The sequence below is a fragment of the Crinia signifera genome, chromosome 1 (assembly GCF_055691185.1).
Source record: "Crinia signifera chromosome 1, ASM5569118v1, whole genome shotgun sequence".
In the NCBI taxonomy this organism is placed as follows: domain Eukaryota; kingdom Metazoa; phylum Chordata; class Amphibia; order Anura; family Myobatrachidae; genus Crinia; species Crinia signifera.
The window spans coordinates 229,096,151-229,123,578 of NC_139217.1; the positions used below are offsets into that span (position 1 = coordinate 229,096,151).

Sequence of the window (27,428 nt, forward strand, 5' to 3'; positions counted from 1 at the left end):
ATGTTGGGGGAACAGAGTGCCACCTGCTGGAAATATATATATATAGCCCTCTGACGAAGTCCACGTGACGAAACGCGTAGGGGCGTGGCCTGGCGCTGATCGTTCCTGAGTGAGTGTAACCTCTCCAACTACGCCGCCTGAGGCTCATGCGAGATACATTAGCGGTGTGTGAAAACCGCCCGCTGTGGTACGTGACTCATTTCTATTGCATGTGAATTTCTATCACATTTTTTATTCAATAAAAAACAATACTTGCACTATGGAGCGCTCCGCCTTTGTATTTTCCTAGAAAATCTGTGACATGTGGATCCAGGTATTGCGGGAGCTGCCGGTTTGAAAGCAAAAGACCTAAAGTGCATTTGAAGTTTCTTCTGGGACTTGTAGTTCCTCATCAATTAATAAGCACTTGCGCACAGGATATTTGTGGTATATATATATATATATATATAGATAGATAGATAGATAGATAGATCTATCTACACGCACACACATATGATGTACAAGTCTTAGGCAGATGTTTTCTAGAGGATTTCTAGTGTCCTCAATGCTGAGAAATACGAGCAGGTATTTAAACAATCATGCAATATCATCAGGGAGTATCTGATTTTCTCTCAAATTTATTCTGCAGCAGGAATCCCAAACATTCAGCCAATATCATTATGATCTTTAGCGTAAAGCCCCACATAGCCCTGACAAACACACAATGATTGATTTAGGTTCCTATTCTGTTCATTTCAGTTGCATTTGTTAACTCTTAAAAATAAAACTATTAAAAAACACTTATTTTTCATGCAATCTTACTTTGCAGCATTTTTTTCAAAACCTGCCTAAAAGGTTTTATCTAAATTGGTATTATCATGCAGAAAGTGTGAGTATTCTCAAATCTATACGGTAGCACGCGCAGCTGGCATAGTTTGGCTTCTGCTTGGGTAACGAAAACTACAGAAATTTGAGCCCAGCTGGACAAAGATCTAATGGCATTCAGATTCAACAACAAGACAGACAAGTTTTGTTGAAGTCACGTATCCTCTGGCATTTTGAGTAGGTGCCATGGTGATACCAGTAGCTCCCTCTTATCAGGATCTACGGTCTTGGGGAGAATCCTTACAGTGGGACATCCCAAAGCAGTCCCTATTAGTGGCAGGGATGCATCTGGGCCACAGTAAGTACACTGCACCAAAAAACCGCATCTGAAGATGCGAACGTGTCAAAAGCGTAGAAGCAGATAAAGTCTGAGAGAAAGACCATGCTGCCGCTTTACACAGTTGTTCAGCAGAAGCTGTGCACGAAGTACCAACCGACCTAGTTGAATGAGCAGCAACTCCCACAGGGACAGGTATGTCCACCATACAACAAGCATGATGCCTCGTCAAACAGAGCCACCTAGTCAAGGTTTGTTTGGAAGCTGGCTAATCGCACTTTAGAGGATCTACAAATGCAAACAAGGAGTCCAATTTGTGGACATCATTAGTATGTTGGAAAGATAGATAGAAGTGCACATATTACATTCAAGGAAGTATCCTCTGGATGAACACTTAGAACTACAATCTCTTGGTTAACATTGAACCAAGAGATAACCCTAGGTACAATCTCCACCCGAGTGTGGAGAACTGCTCTCTCCAGATGAAATACTAAGTAAAGGGAGTACCATGAAAGAGTGCCAAGGGCCAAAACTCGAAATGCTGATGAAATGGCTAATAGAAAGAGTTTTCCATGCAAGCCAATGGAGATCAAAAGGACTCCAATTGCTCCAACGGAGCGGACCGTAGGGCTTGAAGGACTACAGAGAGATCCCATGGTGAAACTGGAACCGTAAAAAGAGGTTGAACATGAAGAACCCCTTGTAAAAAAAAAAAAAAAAAAAAAAAAAAAAAACACAGAAAGTGCTGAGACCTGGACATTCAAAAACAAACAAAAAAAACCCGACAATTTCAGGCCCAAGTCCAGGCCTGACTGCAAATATACCAAGCAGGAAATACTAACTCGCTCCAGATGAAATTGTCTGGAAGCACACCACAAATGGTAGGAGTTCGAGACTCTGTGATCGACTCTGGCTGAAGAGGGTTTCTGATCTTGAAACATTGTGCTGAGCACTCTGCAAAAACCCTTCTCCCTCAAGATAGCAGACTCAAAGTGAGGTGGCTAAGGTCTGGATAAAGACAGGGGCCCTGGGACAGAAGGTCCAGAAGGAGAAGAAGACTCCATGGAGCACAGAATGACAGAGCTTGAAGATCGGTGTACCACAGATGACGTGACCAATCTTGCAGCACTCAAAGTATCATAGAAAGCAGAGGTAAGTCATACACCATCGGGAAGGTCCACGGAGCTGTCCGAGATCAATCACCCTATCAGGCTTACTAGCAGTTGTGTCGTGATGCCATAATATCCCATCATAGGTGGTAGCGGCAAACACAGTAGAGCAATTGAAACATGCTTGGGATAGGAATACTGATATCCTTACAAAGAAATAAGGATTAAATATGGTTTGAGGTAACAGGTTTTAAAAAAGGGGCAGACTAGATGGGCCAAGTGGTTCTTCTCTGCTGTCAAATTCTATGTTTCTATATCGGGCAGGACCCACCAACGAACCAACAAATGAAAGATGTATCATCCTGCCAACTGAGGAAGTAGGCTTCCCAATTTAGCAGCCTGGGAATAAAGACTGCTGATAAGGCCAGAATGTGTGTTTCCACCCATAGAAAGATCCATGTGACCTCCATCATTGCCCCATAACTGCAGGTAACCCTGCTGGTTGAGATAAGTGATAGCCATTGCATTGTCACATTGTACCTTTATGGCACAATCCTGAAAAAGAGAATAAGCTTCAAGCAGTCCTTTGTAAATCGCCCTCAGCTCCAAGACGTTGATTGGAAGTGTAGCCTACTGAAGAGACCAACGTCATTGGAAGGAGTGACCCCCTATTTCCACTTCTCATCCCAAAGGCTGGCATCGGTACAGAGCATGGTCCACTCTGGGATCCAAAAGGGGTGACCCTTGTCCAGATTGGAGCACTGTAGCCACTGTGGGGGAAGTGAGGGAGAGGAGTACTGTTCTACCTTTGTAATGGGTGAACAGGATAGGAATGAAATTGGGAATAATGGACCATGTCGATGGATCCCCAAATTTTTAGGCAAGAGTGTAAGGACACCCTGCACTGCTGGAGAATGTGTCAAATTCTGGACTGGAACAGAGTCAAAATATACTTGCTGAACCCTGGAACAAAGTACAGCTCCCAGATGGTGCATTTCCTGAGAAGGCGTGATGGATGATTTCTGTCAATTTATTTTCCAACCAGGAGACTGGAGATTGAGCACCATAGTCTAAATTTCAGCATAAAGTTCTTCCGGAGACTGAACTAAAAACAAAAGTTCATCTTGATATGGTAAAATCCTCACATCTCTGTGCCAAAGATCTGATGCCACCACTGCCATGATCTTGGTGAACACTTGCAGAGCTGGGGCAAGTGCTGGTCCCTGAGGGCAAACTGAATATCTGATGATCTAGCCTGATTGGACATGCAGATAGGTATCCTAGATATTCAGAGATGCCATGTGATCTTCTGGTTACAGAAAAGGAATTATTGCACTCACTTTCTCCATGCGAAACTTGGAAATTCACAGATAGACATTGAGGTCTCTTAGGTTCAATATCTTCCAATAAAAACCATCTGGTGTCTGAACCAGAAAGAGAGAAGTGTAGAATCCCTGACCCCGCTGCCTCTGTGGAACTGGGATGACTATGTTAAATTCCACAAGTGAATCCACCGACTGCTGCAGAGCCATTGCTTTCCCGGGATCCCATGGGAACCCTATGGCAAAAAACGCTCTTGGAGGACGCCAAGAAGCTACGCTCTGACTTCGCCAAGAAGTCAGAGCGTAGCTGTCTGAGACAACTGCCCAAACCCAGGCATCCGTAGAGGTTTCTGTCCATTGAAGTGGAAATGAGAGAAGGCAGCCCCCCACTTTCGGGTCCCCAGAAGGGGGCCCAACCCTACATGCTTCAGGTTTTTTGGCTGGTTTTGCAGGCAGACACCTAGTAGCCCAGGGCTGTTTAGTTCAGGGTTTGCTCTTGTTATGGGCCTGGAACCTTGACGAGGCTTAGCCCTTTGCCCTGCATTGAGGACGAAAAGACTTAGGAACGGCTCTTTAAGGAATAAACGTGGTTTTTAGAGGTAGCCAGGGAAGTAACAATTTTATGTAATTCCTGACCCAAAATCTTATCCACTGCATAAGGAAGGGCTTCTAACGCTTTCTTTGAAATGGCATCCGCACTCCAAAATCTCAACCACAGGGTACGCCTGGCCGCAATAGAAGTTGAAGCTCTAGGAGCAAGGACGGCTGTGTCCATGGCAGTTTCTCCCAGATCGGTACTGGCTCTTTTGCATATTGTTAATAAGTAACAATTCCTTCCTACGATACAAGTACAGGCCTAGCAATTGCACCTACATGTGAATATGCAGGTTTTAGAAACTTTTCCAAATGGTCCACGTGTGCGTATATTGGTGGAGGAGTTTTCCACTTAGACTGTTTCTTGAGGGGAAGCGGATAGAAAGAACTAAAGCGTGTCGACAGTTGAAACAGATTATCAGATTTAGCCCACGCATGTTCTAACATGTCCTCTAATTGAGAAGATGAAGGAAATTGCTTAGATACCCTTTTCAGATTCTTAAAATCTGGCGCTTTGAAGCACAGGCCTTGGACTTCCTCCTCAATATGGAGTACCGCTCTCACTTCTCTAACTGGTGCATTTACCTCTGAGGAAGATAAAACCTCTTCTGAGAAAGAGTAAGCTTCCTAATCTCACTCCAGAGATTCACTATGCTCCCTGCCAGAAAGAGATTCTGAACCTGAATCCCGTTCTTACGCTGTAGTGCAGGGATGAGGAACCTTCAGCCCTCCAGATGTTTTTTAACTGCGCATCTAAACATGCCCTGCAACAGTTTTAGTATGGCCAAATAGCAAAGCTGTAGCAGGGCATGCTGGGATGTGCAGTTCAACAACAGCTGGAGAGTCGAAGGTTCCCCATCCCTGCTGTAGTGGATGTCTCCTGCAACGCCGGTAGGCGCCTAGGATGCCTATCCCATTGGAGGATGTGTTGCATGGAGCTAGAGATCAGAGTCAAACCTTGGACCGACTGTGCTAAGGATTGAACCCATGGTGGCTCCACCCGAAAAGACAGGGGGCTATATGCTATGTTTTGCAACCCCTGCAGGGGCGGCCAGAGGCCCCATAATCTGAGGGGAGGGCTGAGAAGCAAGGTGATCAACTACTGTAGCTGGTGCCATTACCCGGGTCAGGCAATGAGACGCCACCTGGGATTTCTGTGCAGGGGTTGAAGCACAAAGTAGGGTGTCCTCTGATTGCTGTAAAGGACAACTGGCACAGGACTAGGACAACTGGCACAAGAACGTGGTTCTGCCGCAGTAGCCTTCTTATTCTTGGAGGATATACTGTAGCATCAAAATTGTAAAAGACTATGTACACATGCAATAACTACAGTATGTACAGTAAATGAATGATAACCAGTAGAAGGAATAATCCTACACAACAGTATTATTTTACTGAAGCAATTTAGTATGTATATAAAGGCACTTCTGACTTAGCAGAATGATTTAAACCACTGGAAGTATAAAGCAGAATCACTCCCCTTTATACACTATCCACACAGACAGGGACAAACAATGCAAGTTAGACAATAGAATTAAGTCTCTACTGTACAGCAACAGCAGGCAGGAGATCAGCTGAACCTGGCCAAGAGCAAGGTGAAGGGGACAGCAAGCCAAAGCCTTCCTCTGCAGGGATTCCAGCAGAATGTGCTGTGAAAATGGGCAGCAGTTTTTGTTTAGGGCTGGCCAGAGGAGAGGGGGGCGAAGAATATTGCTAGCAAGTCCCGGGGGTGGAGGAATGACTGCAGGCTGGGCACGCCCGCCCCCCCCCCCCCCCCCCCATAGTTGCTAAAACCCAATAGGCAATAGGTCTTGCACACCTGCGCAGCAGACTGGGTCCACACTGCATCTCCCCCCTCCACTGTCCCCAGCAGCAGGGGGGGGGGGGGGAAATCGCCACAAACCAGAGCTCCCCCCGTAGGTGTGTCCTGGCATTCTCACACCCTCTAGGACTGGCTGCGGGACCCTCTGGGTGGTCAAGGCATCTGGTGATCTGCCGCTGATTGACGGAAGTCAATAGGCAGAAGCTAGTGCCGGTGTCCTGGCAAGAGATCTGCCCTGCCAGTTGACCTGTTCTCCAGCTGCGCCACCCAATTCAATAAAATAATAAAGAAATAAAAAACGGACTGAGCCCTGTAAAAACAGTGTCTCCTCTGCCTTGGCACAAAAGAAAACTGTCGGGTCAGGGCGGCCAGGCACTGTGGGAGTTTTGATTTAACTCTTTTGGTGCCTGCCAGCTAAGCCTATACCCACTGTAAGGATTCTCCTATGCCCCTAGTGGAAAAGAAAGATTCTGCAAAGCCAAAAGGGTATATACTGTAGAGTGGTCTGCTTTTACTTTACCAATGTTTTTTGATTTGCTACAGGAAGGTTTATCAGGTCTAAAAGGTGCCCATACACGTTACAATTATTGGCGATGGGATGTGCGCGGGAGCCGTTCTGAGTGTTATCTTAAAAATGTTTAGTAGTGTGTATCGGGCTTTATGCTGGTTACACATTAGACTATATGCTCCATGAATGAGATCATTCATTTCCCTTGAACTCCCTGAAAAACTATGGGAGGGGGTTATTCAATGTGTGCAGATATTTCTGATAGTCAGAAATATCGGCACACACCTATTCAATCTTGTTGTTTTCTTCCATCTTTCCCCATGCAGATTCAACAGTAAGCCTCCATAAACAGTCTATTAAACCTTCGGATTTAAATCTTGTATTATGTGTGATTCAGAATTCTCTGTTTGACCTAGTGGATCCTAAGTGGGATCCAGTGTGTGTGTGTGTGTGTGTGGGGGGGGGGGGGGGGTGGGGTGGTACCTGGTCATCATATTTAGTTATCACGAGGACAGAGCAGTAGTCCGTACTAGTCCCTCATTTCAGCCAAAGTTAATGTTAGACTTTAATTTATATTAGGATATAGCGATTCCTTTTTTAATGCTGACAAAGGCGTCAGCAAAGACAAGTTACTGCTGTTAGATGTGGTCAAAGTCATTAACGTCTATTTAAAAATAACTGCAAGTATCAGAAAGACATGCAAGATGTTAATTTCTTATGATGAAAAGAAAAAAAGTTTGGTGATCAAAGCAGATAATAGCTAGATGGATTACTGCAACTATGAATCAGGCATATACTGATGTAGCTAGGCCTTTGCTTAGCTGAGTCTCAGTGCATTCACCTCTTGCCATTAGTTCTTTGTGGACAGTGAAAAATGTTGCATTTGCAGAGCAATTATTCAAGGCAGCCACGTGTTCTTTGGTCCATACATTCACAAAATGTTTAAGTTTTCATGATTTTACGTCCAATGAGGCAGAAGTCATGTCTGGATGGGACTTCCATTAGAGGACAGCTTTTCTACATCCAAGTGTGAGGAAGTGTCCCCCAGATGAAGATTTATAGTACTAACCTGGTAAATACTCTCTCAGGCTTCAACTGAGGGACACCAATCCCTACCTCATTGTTGCATATATGAGGATGGTTATTTGGTGCTTTGCTCTAACCTTCAGACTCTAGCTTCGAACTAAGGGAGGGAGGGAGCTTTTATAGTGCCAAAAATGTTTCCTAGTTAAGTGCCAACCCCTCCAAGTTACTCTAACCCATAGCGTAAGTAAGTGTGCTCAGATTAAGCCAGGGAAAGTGCATTAAATGGTAAGTACCATAAATCTTGTTTTCCCCATTCTAAAAGAAACCTACAGTAGATGTGCATACATAGAACTATGCTTAGAAACTCACATGTTTTGTTGGCTGCAGGTTTATTATGACCAGTTTTCCCCCTTTGCGTTTTGTCAGTAGAGGAAGATTCCCACTGGGCTTAATCTGAAGGGATGTTCCAAGAGTGATGGCCAGATCTGCTTTTCTACAAAGAAAGTACAAATAAAACCTGCAGCATTGTACACATGGGAGGCTGAAAACAAGATCACAGCTCTAGGTACCTGCTGGCTTCCTCAGCTAGATTCAAGTCTCTATCCGGCAGAGAATCCTCCCAATCTAGTATGGTGTCTTTCAGTTTTCCCCTGAAACATTTATGAAGAATTACAAAAGGATTTTCACAGGAAGGCGGTTGCGCCATGGGTTGCAGCTATGTGTATATCCGTGGAGCACCAGCTTTCCACAACTATGCAATTGTACAAAAAATGGTTGTACACTTCAGCGCTATCCTAAAACACACCAACCAAATAATATGTTTAAACAGATGTAATGTTAAACACGATTTTCTTGGAATCTTCAAAAAAAAAATTTACGGGGACCCTTGGTGTCCTTACTGACCTCAAGTGGGGTCCCTATGTGCACGTAAAGGTATATTTTTTTCTCTTATTTAGGGGTTCTCCAACTCTTCGACAGCTTCTCACCTATGTTCAGATATCCACTGATATGTCCCAATAATTACTGACCTTGTACAAGGCCCTATTCTCCCATAAAGGTATCTTTTACACCTGGAGCCAGTCTTTTATTTCACCCGACTCACACACCACCAATACAGGAAGCCAATGGGACCAACACTCACCTCAATGGCCCTTATTCTGGTTGGTGCGGTAATATCCGCGTGCGTTCGTGCCGCCGATGTTTTGTGTCTGCGCATGTGCAGAGGCGTCTCTGCACATGTGCGAGCGGGGCGTACGGCCAAATCCCGCATGAAATGTGAACACTCCGAACAGGGGGTGGAGAGGGGCGTGAAGGGCTATTTGGGCTCATTACCATATGCATACGCCCCGCGTTTCATGGGCGTTCCCATGCAAACGCTGGGCGTACGTATGGTAATGCAGTCGTGACGCACGTGTAGGGGGCGGACATATGACATCGCCGGATGTCAGCTGCCCGCCCAGATCCCTGCTTTTGCACGGAAAAATGTCCGTGTGGTCTGAGGTTGCGGGAGCTGGTGGACCACTCGGTCCTGCGTTCGATGGTCTGCGACCATCGAATGATGGGGGAGGTTCCCCGAGATGGAGGAGGCGTATTCCATGAAAAATACACGAAATACACAAAACTTCACATGTATTCCGCGTCCGCTCGCCACGCTTCGGGTTCGGTGGCTCGCCACACTATGAAAAAAATTAACCCCACGCCGACGGGGGTATGAAAAGGTTGGAGGACGCGTAACGCCGACGCTCGCCACGCTTCGGGTTGGCGTTGATAGTGGGGGTGGCGTTAACAATGGGGGGTGCATTTTACATAGTAATCACCCATCAGGGTGCCTGTACAATTAGAAATCGCATCGCATGCGATAATAAAATTATACAGTGCATCTCTTAGGACCCGAAAATTGGGTCCCATCACATACCACTAATTAAGGCATGCTATGGTATGCGATGGGCGCCGTGCTAGGAAACAAGTACCAAAAATATACCTTTACGTGCACATAGGGACCCCACTTGAGGTCAGTAAGGACTCCAAGGGTCCCCGTAGAAAAATTGAAGATTCCAAGGAAATCGTGTTTAACATTACATCTGTTTAAACATATTATTTGGTTGGTGTGTTTAGGATAGCGCTGAAGTGTACATCCATTTTTTGTACGATTTTTGAAGAATTATTTTGGTACTCTTTACCTAGCACGGCGCCCATCGCGGCCATCAAATGCACTAAAAAACGGGTGCGATGCCCGCGATTTCCCATAGGGAACAATGTTAAAAGTGTGATTGGACGCGATTTTACTGTTCAATGCCCGCGATTTTTCCATAGGAAACAATGTTAAATGGGCCACAGAGCGCAAATAGTCCCCCTGAAGTCTGAAATGGCCCCCACAATTGTTAACGCCACCCCACGATCAACGTGAACCCGAAGCTTGGCGAGCGCAGCGAGCCCGCGAGGGGCGGCGGTACGCGTCCTCCGACCTTTTCATACCCCCACTATCCATGTCGGCGTGGAGTTGAGAATAGAATAGTGTGGCGAGCGCAGCGAGCCACCGAGCCCGAAGCGTGGCGAGCGCAGTGAGCCCCGCGAGGGGAGCGGATACCTTCACAGGTAAACGCGTCCCTTCGCGGGCTTCACAGGTATCCGCGTCCGCTCGCCACGCTTCGGGCTCGGTGGCTCGCCACACTATTCTATTCTCAACTCCACGCCGACGTGGATAGTGGGGGTATGAAAAGGTCGGAGGACGCGTACCGCTGCGCTCGCCACGCTTCGGGTTCACGTTGATCGTGGGGTGGCGTTAACAATTGTGGGGGCCACTTAAGACTTCAGGGGGACTATTAGGGCTCTGTGGCCCATTTAACATTGTTTTCTATGGAAAAATCGTGGGCATTGAGGCATTGAACACTAAAATCGCGTCCAATCACACTTTTAACATTGATCCCTATGGGAAATCGCGGGCATCGCGTCGCACCCGTTTTTTTAGTGCATGCGATGGCCGCGATTTTTTACCCCCGATGACCGCGATGGACATCGTGGGCGCCGTGCTAGGTAAAGAGTACCATTATTTTAACCAACTGAGAAGCACATTGTATAATGCTTTATTGAGAGTAAAGTGAATTTGTCAAAATTGGTGTGAAAAATTGGCAAGCAAACATTTTTATTCATCATAATGACCTGTAATGTTTACCTTATAAAGGAAATATATATATTTTTTTTTTTTAAACATTTTATAACATTATATAACCAATGTGAGCGACACTGGCATTGTTAGACGATATTTTGCTCATGTCTCAGAGTTGGTATTCAAAGGGTTAATAATTCTAATTAATCTCTAATCCTATTCTGTAAGGACTCCAGAACTAGATTTTGTGGAACAAAATGGAAAAATATTCTTGAATTTAGATCACAAAATCACACGTTTTCTTACTCACCTGCATGCCCGTAAACCCCTTAATTTGGGGACATCGCAGAGTCGACCAGTAGGTTTCAGCCCCATCGTTCCCACTACGAAATCTCGAACATACTGTCTGTTAGGAAACAATAATATTTCGAAATGAACAAGGCGCTAATTACTCATGCATATTCTCAACAAGCGCAATTGTTTTTTCTAGCAGCAGAGTATCTAATATTCTTGTGTCTGCCTATTACAAACAATTCCCCTTACGAGTGCACTTAAAATAAATTCACAATGAACTCTGCACTAATTAGCTATAAGAATGCTGGTGCAGATAATTACATACACATGTATAATTTAAAATAATCCATTATTATTTTATGACAACTAGTAAAGACAATACTGTTGATAGATAGATAGATAGATAGATAGATAGAGCAAGAGAGAGCGAGCAAGATTATTCACTGAGTCTATAAGAAGGTACAGTAGATGGAAATTATTGTTAACTAGGTGATTCATCGCACCCTACGGGGCGCTCTTCACACCGTTGTAAGGGGCTGCGCCCCCTTAATTTGTGAACGTTTGTATTTTGAGAAATATGGTTAGAATTGTATGAAAGATGCCCTGTATTGCAACTTGAGTTATAGGTGAAATGTGTTAAATAGAGAGCATGATTTGGAGGGGGTGTGTATTGTTATGTTTAATTAAAAAGCGGTTATAGAGTAAGATGTACATTGATAGTGTGGATGGTACAGTGACATGTGGGTGTGGGGTGTGTGTGCGTGTTGTTTAGGTGTGTGTGTGTGTGTGTGTGTGTGTGTGTGTGTGTGTGTGTGTGTGTGTGTGTGTGTGTGTGTGTGTGTGTGTGTGTGTGCGCGCAATAGTAAAGTAGGGTGTTTGGTACTTATGTACTATATGGGCGCCCGATTTAGAAATCGGATCGGGCACATCGCATCGCATGCGACCATCGGATGCGATGCGATGGACCTGATTTTTCCATAGGATTCAATGTTAAAATGGTCTGAGTCCATTTTAACATGGAATTCAATGGGAAAAGGGGTCCTTTTCATACCCCTACTATCCAAGTGGGCATGGAGTTGGATATAAACCTGTGGCGAGCGTAGCGAGCCACTGAGCCCGAAGCGTGGCGAGCGCAGCGAGCCCCGCGAGGGGACACAGAATACCGTCCGCTCGCCACGCTTCGGGCTCGGTGGCTCGCTACGCTCGCCACAGGTTTATATCCAACTCCATGCCCACTTGGATAGTAGGGGTATGAAAAGGACCCCTTTTTTCCCATTGAATTCCATGTTAAAATGGACTCAGACCATTTTAACATTGAATCCTATGGAAAAATCGGGTATGGTCGTATGCGATGCGATGCGATATCGCATCGCATCTGATTGTATGCCTTAACTTAAGGCATACAATCAAAAAATCGGGCGCCCAGATACTACATAAGTACTGGGTGTTTTTTGGTCAGCGGCTCCCCACTGACGGAGGTCACAACACAGGAAAACAGGAGGCTGGGTAGTTATAGGGGTGTGTGGGCATAAGGGGGACTAAAGAGGAGGGTGGGGGACACTGTGCAGCTTCTGCCAGTGGGTGAGGGTCCAGCGTGGCAGCACAGGAGTACAGGACGGTGGCCCTGAGTCAGTGTCTCCTCCTACTGGGTGGGAGTTAGGGTGCACGAGAGCAGGAGGCTGGGTGGTAAAGCATGATAGGGGAATGTGGGCAACACAGGATGAGCGGGTCCCCACTGGCGGAAGTTACGGGACAGGAGAACAGGAGGCAGGGTAGTGATAGAGGTGTGTGGGCAGGAGGGGTAGTAAAGGTTTTTGCCTGTTGCAGAGTAGGGATGGGCATTGGTGCAGACGCCATCGATGGTTGGCATTGATGGCAATTTTGCACCCTGCCATCGATAGTAGTAAAAAATTACTTGGATAACCATCGATTGTCGTACCTATCGATGGTCATCCATTATATCTGACTGAATAGGGTGGGGGTCCGCAAATCGTGGGAGGGGGGCTGGGGTGGAGTGAATCGCGGGAGGGGGGGGGGGGGGTTGTGAATCACGGGAGGGGGGAGCGGGGGGGTCCGTGAATCGTGGAAGGGGGGTGCGTGGGTCGCCTTGAATTGCGGGAGGGGGGTCCGCGAATCGCGGGTCCACAAATCACGGGAGGGGGGCACGGGGGGTCCGCAAAATTGCGGGATGTGGCGTGAATCGTGGGAAGGGGGGGGGTCAGGAATCGCGGGAGGGGGTCCGCAAATCGCAGAAGGGGGAAGTGGGAGGCCCGGGACGGGGGGGGGGGTCCACAAATAGCGGGAGGGGGCGGGGGTTTGCAAATCGCGGGAGTGGGCACGGGGGGGGTGCCTGCTAATCGCGGGAGGGGGGTCGCAGGGGGTTTGCCGCGAAGGGGGGGGGTCACGTGGTCCCACGAATCGCGGGAGGGGGGAGCGCCGTGAATCACGGAGGGGGGGGGGGGCGCTCGAATCGTGGGAGGATGCTGGCAGAGGAGGGGGGGGGGGGGGGGGGTGCAGGCAGACCTGCCGCTCAGCTGCTGGCTGTGGAGTAGCAATGTCTTTGCCTGGCACCATGGGGAGGCAGAGGGTGTCTGGCACTGTGGGCTGGTTCTCTGTCACTATGTGAGTGTGTGTGTGGTCGGAGTCAGAGCGTTATATACACACTCAAACATTGAGTGACAGATGTAGCCAAATATATATGAGATTCATCAGAAGTCTTAAATTAAAAAAAAAAAAATATATATATATATATATATATATATATATATATATATATATATTCTACTGTATGTATTTAGAGAGAGTTTCCAGATCACATTTTTCCAATAAATCATTACAATCGTTTGCATTAAATATAGAACATCCCTTTAAGATTGATTAGCAGGATACTCTGGCCACAGCTTACAGGTTTTATCTACCCTCCACTGTGGGATATGGAAGATCTATTAATTATACTTTTAAAGTTTGCCTAGAACCACATGGATAGTACCAATTCAGCGGCAGGAGGCGCTATCTTGCTGGGTAAATAACCGCTATTCTTCCCAATTTCCGCAAGCTCCCAGGTCAATATTTCAGTGGGGTTGTTCCTCCAACATTGCTCCTTGCCGGGAGTTTTAGCAAAGATTATTTTGATAAGCTGTGCTCAGAGTATCCTCCTAATTAACCTCAATGAGATATTATACATTATGTTCTTTAAAGCATAGTACGGATTTATTGGAAAATTTGTGATCTGGAAACTGACTTTGTATAAAATATAAAAAAAACAGGCATATGAAGATACATAGGATGGTATTAAATTGTTACCGAACATTTGTGTGCCCTCTGGCAGTAATCAATTGTTCCTGCTGACGAGCACACTAACTTATACCCCTTTAACGCTTACAAGCCGTGTACCCGGCTCCAACGCGGCTTGTGACCCCTTTTAGACAGACATCCCGACCCAGCATAATGCTGGGCAGGTGACGTCACCAGAGGCGGATCTGCCTGCGCCACTATTGCATTGCAGTGAATGGATCTTGGGTTGCATTGACCCAGGTTGCCCACTTACACTGAAAAGCCAGCCGGACTGTACTGGGTTTAACCCTGCTCACTACCAGGGTTGAAATGCCATGTCTCACAACCCAAGTAAGTTCAAATGGGATTGTTTCTGCGTGCTCCTGTGCCAAAATGCAGGTTGTTTAGGTTGATGTAAAAAGGGTATTAATTTCAGCTAGCTATCCCCGGGAGTGGAAATACGTAAAAGGAAAGTCACTCACTTGAGTGCTCAAGCAGGAATTTTCGCATTGCGCCCATTCATTTACTCTGGTTTAGCCACTAAACACATAATATATGTAATTATCTGCACCAGCCTTCTTATAGCTAATTAGGGCAGAGTTCATTATGGTTTTTTTAAATGAAGAGAAAATCATTACAAACATAACAATACAAGTTGACAAGAAAGCATAAAAAAGTAACATGGCAGCAAAACAAAGCTTGTTCTAGGTCGGAAAATAAAACAGTGCATCCCTTTATACCTAATATAACAGATTATTGGATACTCACTTGCCACATTTGCTACATTCCTCAACAAACATATTTCCATGCAACTCTGAAAGATATTCCCTGCAAAAGAAATATAAAAATGTACAGTAAATGAGGGTTATACAAACGGATTATATTTATATAATTACTATATTGTATGACTAAATGACTGCCTTACTTTGCAAATGTTCTGTGTATATATCTGACATTACAAATATCATATGTATTGCTGATGTACTTAAAGTGTTAAAAATCAAATACATTAAAAAAAAATGTAAATGAGTATATGACACATCAACTTCTGCCACACTAAACCACAATCAGGTCAATAGAATAAGAGTAGATTATATCCCAAAAGGTGCACACCAGTAAAAGCATGTTTCTAAAGGCTAGTGAGGAACTAATCTAATGGAGACAGAGAAAGAAACATGATTATAAACATACCTGGGGAATCCAGACCTCACATGTAACCCATCCACATTTTGACTGATCAAAAACTTCAAGATACCAACACTCTGCAGCTGAAGAAGTGCCATGTGAGTTGCAGAAGGACAAGCCGTTTCAAATGTGGTATCAAATTTGGGATTTAGACCCTTTTCTTCCATTGTCCATACACCATTAGGACCCCTGAATTTAAATAATATATAACATGCAATTTAAAATCAGGTACTACTGTATAATTATTCGATGTTATGCATTGCACTTAATAAACTATAAAAAAAAAAAAAAACAGGTACTACCTCAACATAAACTGGATGTATGAGCGTTGTTTAATACGGCAGTGTGATTTGGTTTGGTTAGTTCCCAAAGCCATGAACTCTCAGACGCAGTCTATTAATATGGGAAAAGGACATGGGCTGTGAGCAATAAGTGGGATATTTGGGCTGAATATATTATAATTGAGATGTGGTAATTTAAATTAGATGGATTTAGACAGACTGTGGTAAGTTTGCATAAATGTTTAACCCCTAGAAGTTATTACCCAAAATGTTTGCACCAAACCTGCACTACATAGGCTTATTGTGATCTCTACTGTGTCATCAACTATCTCTGTTTTTCATCTTCATGCAATTCTAATGCCTTTGTTCAATGTACCATGCTTTTAATTTATTTTAAGAGACTGAGGGGGTATTCAATCTGGGCCACTATATACGACGGGGGAAATAGCGGTGAATGCCTATTCAATGCTGTCCTTCACGACAGCATTGAAGAGGCAGATCGACAGAATGGGCCCGACTTTAAAAGCAGTCGGGCCCGTTTTGACGATTTCGGCCATGAATTGTCGCGATCGGCTGTTTATGCAGACACGCCCCCTTTTCACTGATCAAAAAGTGGGACATTAAATCGCACCTGGCGATCTGCGGTCGAACAAATCGAAAACACGCCAGAGTCACGGCTGTTGGGCCAGATCGACAGTCGTGACCCAGGATTGTATACCCCTGAGTGCTATGGGAGAAAAGCGCTATATAAATAAAATTAATATTATTATTATAATAATTATGACTGTAAAAGCAGGGGGTATATTTACTAAATAAATACTTTTAATAAGTTGAGATTTTGCCCATAGCAGCCAGATTGTAACTATTGTGTACTTTCTATAAGAGAATAGCCAGAATCTGATTTTGTTGCTAAGGGCAACATTTCCACTTATAAAACCTGCACCTTAATAAACATACCTCTGTTACCAATGTATATGGGTTGCAAGGATGGAAAGTGTGTGGTTATGAATTAAATAATAGTTGTATATGGAGACTGAATGGGATGCAAGAGGATATAGGGCAGTGGTTCCCAATCTCAGTCCTCAAGGCACTCTAACAGTGTCCGGTTTAAAAAAAATATTCATGGCTGAGCACAGAAGGTTAAATTACCTTGACTGGGGTGTCCGAGCATCGTTATACTTAAAGCCTGGGTCATTAGGTCATCTCCGCATAAGGTAATCACCTTCAAGCTTGGCTGCCACGTGGGATGCCAAACAAACTCGGAGGTGTTTTTTTTTGTTTGTTTGTTTTTTAAAGAACATTCATTTAAAAGAGAAAACAAACACAAAAAAAACCATGACTTGTTATTTATTTCTCCTTTAAAAAATTACTCTGAATTCGGCTGGCATCCCATACTGGCAAGCACAGAAGCTATTATATTTGGTGACAAATGTCTCAAATCACTAAAATGTGCCTTATGGAATGCACGCTCTATTGGTAACAAACTCAACTTGATGGCTATAAAATAAGCATGGCTCACACAATCAGACACAGCCTCCCCTGCACCTCTTCACACATACCTCTGGCCAAGAAATGGTAAAGAAGATAGTTTGGAGCATTACTATGCCAACCCTTCACAGTTCAACCACAGGTTCCAAAACTCATTCACATCATTTTAAGTACATCTATGAGGACTCACACTCCTTTCACTGCATGTTGCAACTATCTATCACCTACCTCTGTGGTTCTCCACCTCAGTCCTCAAGGACCCCAACAGTTCACATTTTGCAGATCTTCACATAGAATCACAGGTGAAATTAGCTTTTAAAATGTGTCCGTGACCTTGAAAGTGTGCACTGTTGGGGGTACTTTGTGGAAGATTTCGATGCCTGGCTCCCTCATTACTATCTTCGAACACAGGGCTTGAGGTGGTCATGGAGAGGTGGTGGAACTTATTTCACTCTGTCACCTAATTCCACCCTCTCCCCTCCCCCCCATAAGACAGGGCCAGTGGTAGGGTTTTTGGCTCCTGCCATGACCACCATATAAGTGTACCACATCTTATTCTCCCTCTATGCCCTTTGGGATGGTAAAGTATGAACGTCTTTAAAAAAATAAAAAAAACACAAACGAAAAACATGCGTCAACCTCTTTCGAGTGACCTAATGCCCGTGTCAACCAATAGTGGTCCACCTAATGACCGAATACCCCTGCAAACTATCTGATAAAATGCTTTTCTGTTAAAATTACTGTGCAGGGCCAAGGATAAGGTTTAACTAGTTCCACCTGAACTATTACAGGCGATAGAACTCCCTGTTCCCCGTCACTTTAACGCCTGCACTGGCATCTCTACCATCATCATGGGCGACTTCAGTAATTGCTACAGATAGTCCAAAATATGCTGCTCGTGCCTCCAAACTGCTCTCTCGGTCTCTCCCAATGGACTGCCCTCTACTCAACTGGAGTAAGATAAAACAGATCACAACCTTATCACCAGCATGCTCTCCTCCATTACTTCAAGCTCAGTGTTACTGAATTCCCCAATCCACACCAAACCCACAGAAATATTAATACTATTAATTTTGAAGATCCTTAAAGCCCAAAAATATCATCCCTTATTTTCTCTTTCACACATTCCATCCTCCTGATCTCTGGCAAACATTGTTGGGTCACCGTATCATTTATTTATTTATTTATTTATTTATTAACAGTTTCTTATATAGCGCACACATATTCCGCAGCGCTTTACATGCAGCCCAACTATTGAAGAAAGTTGATTACTTTAGAACTTAACATTACAATACTTGGCACCAGCATCTTTTTCTGCTGTTATGTAAAATGTACAACTTTTTAAATTAAAATGTGTTACAGTATTTGCTAAATAAACGCACAAGCAACTTCAGCTGATTAAAATATACAGTATGTCTGGGATGCGATCATTAGGTTGACAGTCAACACAATTTTTTCATGATTTCTTCAAAAAAAAAAAAAAAGTACTTGTTCATACTTTACTATACCAGTGGACATAGAGGGGTAATATAGTAGTCCGAAGCACGGCAAACGCAAGCCATGTGAGGGGACAAGCTACACTTAAACGGTGTCCATGCTGACCTAATATCGACACAAGCACCAAAAACACATGAAAACCTTTTCAAAGTCGACCTAATGCATGTGTAGACCTTTTGTCTGTCAAACAATAGTGGACACATTAACGGTTGACCTTAATTGTGTCGACCCTATGACCCATACCTGTATGCCTATATTCTGTATGTGACTGCATCGCACTTTAACGGAAAACGTCACAAGCAAACATGCCAGACAGTGGCAGGGACAGGGGTCGCCCATAGAAATGCCCAGTGTTTTATGGAAGTCCCCATTAATCCATTATCATGCTGCGGGGACATGCGAGGGGATGTGCTTTCGTTACACATCCCCTCGTATGTTAATGAGGGGAATCATCAACGGCGGCAATTCGGGCAGGCAGCGTCTCTGGTGCTCAGTAAGCTGCGATCTTTGCAAACCAAACCAGAATGAGGGCCATTACGTGTAATGCAACTTGTAGCACCTGGAAGAAAGATGTATAGGGACACATCTGTATACCAGTATCAACATTTCCACATAAGTCACAGATGGGTCAGTACCTTCTTTATGACCATTTGGAAAGGCAAACACAAACCTGAAATCAGGGATCCCACAGGAAGTACTGATTCCAGCTCCTGTATGGAACACAACATTTGAGGCTTTCCGTACCATATCCGCGAGTTCCTCCACCTTTCGATGCAACTCATCTGGTGGATCAAATACCTAGAAAATAAGTGAACGTTAAAATACCAACACATAGATAAACTCAAGTTTCCACTATTTTGCAACCTTGTCTTTCTGTAACTGGCCTCTATGTAACAAAATAGGGGGTATGAAGGTCTTGTGAGGTCTGTACTATTACTTACAGCTGGACCACACGGCATACATGCAGATAGCTTGCAAAGGTAATCTTCTGAGTAGAAATATACCAAAAAGTTAGTCTGGCACTGCGAGCCAATAGTCAGGATTATATTATAAAACAGCTATTAGCTATAGTTCCCTGCTGCGGTGATGTGTAAGGTGTACAACCCCAACATTTTTAAAAAGCGAAAAGGTAAATCACTGCACACAGGGGGTTATTATAGTTCACAAAAAAAAGGCACAATCACTCTCTAATGGACAAAACCATGTGCACTGCAGTAGGGGCTGATGTAACATGTGATGACAGAGTTACATTTGGGTGTTTTATAGTTTCTGTGCAGGGTAATTACTGGCTGCTTTATTTTTACATTGCAACATAAATATCAGTTTGAAGTACAAACCCCACTCAAATGTAACTCTCTCTGCACATGTTACATCAGCCCCACCTGCAGTGCATATGGTTTTGTCCATTAGAGAGAGATTGTGCCTTTGCGAGTGAACTAGAATAATCCCCACAGTAACATATAAGCACATTCAAAGATTATTTAATGAGAAAACAATCATTGAACAAAACATACAACACAATTAGTGAAAAAAATAAAATTATACATAGATGCGCAACAAAAAGAACAATATTAATAAAAATAAAATATTTGGTACTTGTGTATTGTCACGGCGCCCGGCTACGCTACGTTTTCAACGTAGGCTAAGCTACGTTGTCAGTGTAGCCGGCGCCATGATAATACAGGATGCAGCACTGGGACCAGGGTGTGCAGCGATCCCCGATGACTCCCCGGCGACAGCGGCAGTTACTCCCCGGCGGCAGCGATGGTCACTGCCCGGCGGCAGTGTTCAGTCCCCCTCCTCCGGCATGCATGGCGGACGCTGTGCGTAATTCAGCGTAGTATCACGTGTTTCCCTGCTCCCCCAGCGACACTACACTAATTGCGTACAGCGTCCGTGGGTGGTGCCGGAGCAGGGGAACTGAATGCGACTGCCGGGGAGTCACCATGGATACCAGCGTGAGTCATCGCGGATCGACGCGGTGCCTGGGCCGGAGGAGGGTAAGTATAGACCAGCCATTTCACCACCACTATCCACGTCGGCGTGGAGCTGATTTTATAAAGTGTGGCGAGCGCAGCGAGCCCCACACTTTATAAAATTAACCCTATGCCGGCGTTGATACTGGGGGTATGACGTGGATAGTGGGGATATTAAGCATTATATATTTTTAGGGCACCAGAGCCACTTACGTAGCAAGCATAGTGCTGTATTGGTATTCTGAATACACCACTACGTAAACTACGTAATGGGCACCCTGATAATACACAAGTACCAACTATTTTTAAAAATATACTTGAAAAATACTAAATTAGAGTCAACTCTTGTTAACAATAAAAGAGTTGCTTTAATTTAATTTGCGTTTAATTAGCATAGTTAGTATGAGGTTTAGATTTTAGCATACCAGTCATAGGTCTCAATGTAACTCTGTGGTTAATTATTATTTATGTTCACTGTCCAGGGTTAGTGGGGTTAATAGCTAGTTCAATCTCTTATTAGTGATTGCTAGTGCATGGAATACAGCAAATTTCCAGTCTGACTAGACAGGATAAGGGGTACCTGTAGAGGTCCTCACATACCCATCAGGTATTTCACCCTCCGTGACTCCTGGCTTAGTTTTCAAATGTCTGCAGCTTATTTCAAAGTATAATATGGTCATTTTTTTCTTTTTGTGTTTGCGCATCCACTAATACAAATACAGTCCAGGTCTAAATAAGTGACCTCCCGGGTGCTTTAAAAAAAGTCTTCTAATGCGTTTCTCTGCCTAATTTTTAGCATCAGTGGCTTCTTCAGAGATAGTGGGGGACATTTACCAAAATAGGTTCGTAGAAAAAAGGTGTATTCGTAGGGAGAAATACACCTTTTTTTTACGAATTTGTATTTTCGGGATTTACAATCCCAAAAATACAACAATTCGTATTCCTAAAGATGGAACATTCGTATTTGTATTTACAAATACGAATGTCTACACCATCGATAGGATACGACAGAAATCACCATTCAAAAGAATGGTGGTTTCTGATTTACTAAGCAGCCGTACTGATAATACGGCTGCTTAGTGGTGTAAAACAGGCATGCAAATACGACAGGAAAATAGAAACCAATTTTCCTGTTCTATTTGCTTTCAGCCTGCACGGATCAGTCAGATCCGTGCAGGCTTCAGTGTAAAAAAAATAGAAAAATTAAATAAATTAAAAAAAAAAAACGGCGTGGGGTCCCCCCCACAGCCGAAACCAGCACCAGGCTGACAGAGCCTGGAGCCGGTAATTAAAAATCAGGGAACCCGACAAATAGGGGTTCCCTGATTTTTAACAACCAGCCCCAGGCTCCTGCTCTGGGGCTGGTTCCCAAAATACGGGGGACAAAATGACTAGGGGTCCCCCGTATTTTAAGAACCAGCCCCAGGCAAAACCAGCCAGCAGGGTAATGCCACAGCCGGGGGGAGACTTTTTATGCAAGTCCCCCCGGCCAAAGCATTAACCCTACCGACCAGTCAGCCTGGCCAGGGGCCCTGGGGGAGTGGGGACCCCCCTCAATAAAGGGGTCCCCCCCTCCAGGACTTACCTGACCAGGCTGAAGCCTGGTGCTGTCCTCGATGCCCCTGGGCGGTGGGCATCGAGCTGATAGTGGTGTAAAAAATAGAACAAATTATTGTTTTTTACTGTGGCACTACAAGTGCCAGCAAGCTGGGACTTGGAGAACCACAAGTCCCAGCCTGCTGGGCATTAAAGGGCCCGCTGGGTCTTGTAGTGCCACAGTAAAAAAATAGTTAAATAAAACACACTGACACCCATTTTAAATAAAAGTTTAATACACACATTACACACATACTGATACTTACCTATCTTGATCCCGTTGGTAGGTCGCTGGCTCCGGTGTCGGCGGCTCCGTGTCGGCGGCGTCCTGTCCGAGGATAATCCATGTTGGACCTGTGGAAGGAAATCCTACTCACCCAGGTCCGCCATGGATGGTCTTCTTTCTTCATCTGTCGACATCCAGGTCTTCTGGCAGCTGCTGACGACTTCCAGCAGCTGCCGGCATCTCCCTCGACGCTCCCCGGCTTTCAGAGCCGGAGAGATCCGTCCTCTCAGGAAAGGTCTTTCCTGATTGGCCGCTAGGCGGCTCCTGATTGGCCAGAATTCATTCTGAGCCCAGACGCCGAAGAGGAAGGATCTCTACGGCTCTGAAAGCCGGGGAGCGTCGCGGGAGATGCCGGCAGCTGCTGGAAGTCGTCAGCAGCTGCCAGAAGACCTGGTTGTCGACAGATGAAGAAAGAAGACCATCCTTGGCGGACCTGGGTGAGTAGGATTTCCTTCCACAGGTCCAACATGGATTATCCTCGGACAGGACGCCGCCGACACGGAGCCGCCGACACCGGAGCCAGCGACCTACCAACGGGATCAAGATAGGTAAGTATCAGTATGTGTGTAATGTGTGTATTAAACTTATTTAAAATGGGTGTCAGTGTGTTTTATTTAACTATTTTTTTTACTGTGGCACTACAAGACCCAGCGGGCCCTTTAATGCCCAGCAGGCTGGGACTTGTGGTTCTCCAAGTCCCAGCTTGCTGGGGAGGCTTGCTGGCACTTGTAGTGCCACAGTAAAAAACAATAGTTTGTTCTATTTTTTACACCACTATCAGCTCGATGCCCACCGCCCAGGGGCATCGAGGACAGCACCAGGCTTCAGCCTGGTCAGGTAAGTCCTGGAGGGGGGGGACCCCTTTATTGGGGGGGTCCCCACTCCCCCAGGGCCCCTGGCCAGGCTGACTGGTCGGTAGGGTTAATGCTTTGGCCGGGGGGACTTGCATAAAAAGTCTCCCCCAGGCTGTGGCATTACCCTGCTGGCTGGTTTTGCCTGGGGCTGGTTCTTAAAATACGGGGGACCCCTAGTCATTTTGTCCCCCGTATTTTGGGAACCAGCCCCAGAGCAGGAGCCTGGGGCTGGTTGTTAAAAACCAGGGAACCCCTATTTGTCGGGTTCCCTGATTTTTAATTACCGGCTCCAGGCTCTGTCAGCCTGGTGCTGGTTTCGGCTGTGGGGGGGACCCCACGCCGGGTTTTTTTTTTTATTATTTATTTAATTTTTTTTTTACGCAGACTGCCTACGAATAATTCGTATTAGCAGCCGTATATACGGCTGCTAATACGAATTCCTACGACATCGGAGGGTTACAAAGCAGTCGTATATGACTGCTTTGTAAATCCTCCTCCGGAACACGACTTTGCATATGACTCAAACAGTCGTATGCAGTCGTAGGGGAAATACCAATACGAAAAACTAGGTTTTTCATATTGGTAAATTTCCCCCAGTGTATCAATATATGTTGTATGTTTTGTCATTAAATAATAATCTTTGAATGTGATTATATCTTCCCATGCGCAGTGATTTACTTTGTCCAATCTTCTGAGTAGGACTGAACCAACTACAAGTAATTACAGAAAACTAGCAGTAATCCATAGCAAAAAAAACTAGGTTAATAGGGGATACACACGAATGATCGGCGGTCAGGATGCCGAATGCCAGAATACCAGCATTGGCATCTTGAAGGATGGAATATAAACATGGGTCAGGTAAGTAGACTTACCTTCTCACTACACCCCTAACTCTCCTATGCCTAACCCCCTGTACTCTAAACCTAGCCCCTTCTAAGTGCCTAGCACTAACTTCTCCTACCCCTTACAGCCTAACCATAAGTACCCCCCAGTGCCTAAACCTAACCCCCATCCATAGCCTGACGGCAGCACTCCCCAGCATATTTACCTTCAGCATCCCAGAAGTCGGGATTCCCATGCAGGCATCCTAATTGCTAACTGTATTCCAGTACCAGTCTCCCAGAAAGGCATGTGCCAAGATGGTGTTTGCAGATGAGGTGATCTATAAGCGCTGGCTGTTCCATTACTGTGAACGTGTCCCAGGTGGCAGCGACCCAGCTTAACCATTCATACTACAACCTGGGATGAACCCTAGTTCAATCCTAGTTGCTACCACAGTTGAAATGCATTATTTCTGGTTGATTTTTCAATGCAAAATATCCCGGGGTTGCTGCGTGTTCACATGAAATAATCCAGGTGTGAAAGTGGTAAAATGTAACATTTTGCAAATAAAAATGTATGCAGTGTCTTGGGCTTGGGAGTGATAGTGCTGTGGGTGCGGGAGCAAACCATAAATAAATCAAGTAATTTTGCAAGGATTACAATACATATTTTACTTTTGCATATAGCTAGACTTAGCATACTATCCCTTTTATCATGGACACTTGTGAATTACACAGGTCCTGGGCTGCCCTTATTCAAACGGGTGTGGATCGTATTGTCGACACCACTTAGGTCGACATGGGACAAGATCGACATGGGTTTTTTTTTCCGAATGTCGACACAGTTGGAAGTCAACCGCGGCCCCTCGGCACACTATTTTATTCTCCCACCACACCCTAGTGGCTGGTAGGGCATGAAATACCACCTGTCGGCACAAAAAACAGTAAAGAAAAACCATGTTGACCTGTCGATATAACCAATATAGACCTAAAATCATGTAGCCTTGTCCCATGTCGACCTTACCACATAACAACTGTATCGACCTAATGACTGTCGACCTAAGTGGTGTCGACAATACGACCATATCCCATTCAAACAGGCATTTCACCTGGTTTTAATCAGCCATAGAATCTGTGTAAATTATGATTGTCCTGGTTGAAAGGGATGTTTATATTAAACCCAGTCATCTCGCATCCTAACCTTCTGTTTATGCTCCCTTCTACCTCTTATGTGTCACTCCTGTCTGTCTGCCCCTCTCCTTTAGAATGTAAGCTCTCACAAGCATGGCCCTCTCTCCTTGTGTGCTTTTCTTCAAAAAAAATATTATATATCTCTGCTACCCAAAAAATTGCTTTAGTGTCCTCTCCCGGGTATGGATCATTGGATAGACAGCAAGTAAGTCGACATGGGTTAGGTCAACAGGGTCATTAGATCGACATGGACATGGTATTTTTCACGTTTTATTTGTCCCAAATGTGGGCACAGTTGACATGGACACTGAAACGTAGCACCGCATTCACTCGCCATGCTTCGGGGCTCTGTGCCTCGCTACTAGGGAAGCAAAACCCGGGCATTTTTTCAATCCCGTAATTCGGGATTGAAAAATGCTCAATCCTGGGATTCCCGGGATCGGTTTTCCTAATAAAAAAATGCCCTGGCCGCCCGCATATTTACCTCCATACTTACCGGGAGCTGTGTGGGTGGGCGTCTAGTTGAAGTACCGCTGGAACAATAGAGAACACTGGCCCTGACAGATCGTTCAGAACACTGTATGCTGAGTGATTATGCTGAACGATCTAGCATCGCTCAGCAAAAGCTCTAAATGTGTAGGACCCATTAGATCTTTGTGGACACAGCACTGAATCCATTGTCTGAACACCATATACCAAGCCCAAGTTTTGGTCTGCAGACTTGTAAAAATATATTGGCATTGCAATTGGTTGCTTTGTTTCGGAGGTATGTTTCAAACCATCCACCTGCTATTTACTACCATAGTGCTCTGAAAAACGTGACAGTTGGTGAACTCTGCTTGTTTGGAAGCAGCGACAATCTTGAAGACACCCACTAAGACAGTACTGATTAAAATAAAAAAAAAACCTGTTAATGGCAGTGGCATTATAAAAAACCGCATTACGGGGCCCATTTAAGACGGACAGCATTTTCAATGCGATCTGGATGGAATAATACCACCCAGGATGGCACTGCATTAAGCCATCATATTGGCAGCATGTATGGATGGGCACCCACAGGGAGAGGGGCTCCGAAAAGAGCCTGTCCCTGTGTTGTGCTCCTTCAGGGGTTCTGCACATGTGAACTTTCGGAGGAACCCTCTTCCCAAAAATAGACTACATTCCAGATATTGATAAATCATCCAGCATGCACCCCCCATAGAAAAGAGGGATGTGACTGGCGGCTAGAGTGCCACTATTATACATCCGGCGGTCTTTAAGATTTGCGGGTAACAACCGAAAATATAGCCGCAAATATACTTTTATAAACGGGCCCCTATATAACATGCACTACATCGCCATCTTGTGGCCAAAGTGAAACTTGCGCTAAATCATCCTTTTAAGTTCGTTCCGTTTATAGCATACAATGTAAAAACAGAATATATATTTATATAATGTAATAAAACCTTCGTTTCAAAGCCGTAATCCTGGCCTTCAGGATTACAAATAATGTTAACACCACACAGACTGGCTCTTATCACACTCGTAGTGAGCAAATATTATATAACAGTAACTGCAATTACTATATTCCCCACTTGCACCAGGTCCTTACCTCCGGCAGCCCGCAACGCCCTTTGTCGGAGTAAGGCGACAGGCCGGCTGCATAGTTTACCGACATCTCTCAAGCCGGTTTTGTAAACAATAAGGTTCCCTTGCCGCCGCCTTCACCGCCGCACACATGTGACGTAACCGGAAACGCCACCATCTTGCCGTACTCGGAAGCTACATATATTTTAATGTGTTTGTCCATAATAAAGGACATTTCGTATACGTACAGTTTTTTTTCTACTTTTTCAAAAGTATAAACTATTACCTGTCAAAGCACTCTCTGACTCCTCGGAATTGTACACCTTTGAGAGAACCAAGAGAAAATGGGTTGTAGGCGCACGAAAAAATACATTTTTAGTTTGTAAAACATTATGCACTTGGGATACGGGATGAAGGTCAGTAGTGACAAAGCAGTGCCCTGCACATAAACATAAGGGAGGCAGCGCAGGCATTCTAAAGCCCCGTACACAC

General features: G+C 44.8%; 1 protein-coding gene across 1 annotated transcript in view; it reads right to left on the bottom strand.

Annotated features, from left to right (window-relative positions):
• The window catches only part of SIRT6 (sirtuin 6), a 37,511-nt gene extending 10,397 nt beyond the window's left edge, over positions 1-27,114 (bottom strand). Inside the window, exons 1-7 of the mRNA XM_083179387.1 lie at positions 26,962-27,114; positions 19,317-19,444; positions 15,387-15,569; positions 14,964-15,023; positions 10,939-11,034; positions 8,092-8,172; positions 7,892-8,015 (exon numbers count right to left, since the gene is read on the bottom strand). Of these exons, the coding sequence (XP_083035513.1) occupies positions 7,892-8,015; positions 8,092-8,172; positions 10,939-11,034; positions 14,964-15,023; positions 15,387-15,569; positions 19,317-19,444; positions 26,962-27,027 (738 nt within the window). The 5' untranslated portion in view covers positions 27,028-27,114. The remainder of the gene's footprint in view (positions 1-7,891; positions 8,016-8,091; positions 8,173-10,938; positions 11,035-14,963; positions 15,024-15,386; positions 15,570-19,316; positions 19,445-26,961) is intronic.
• Positions 27,115-27,428: the final 314 nt, after the last annotated feature.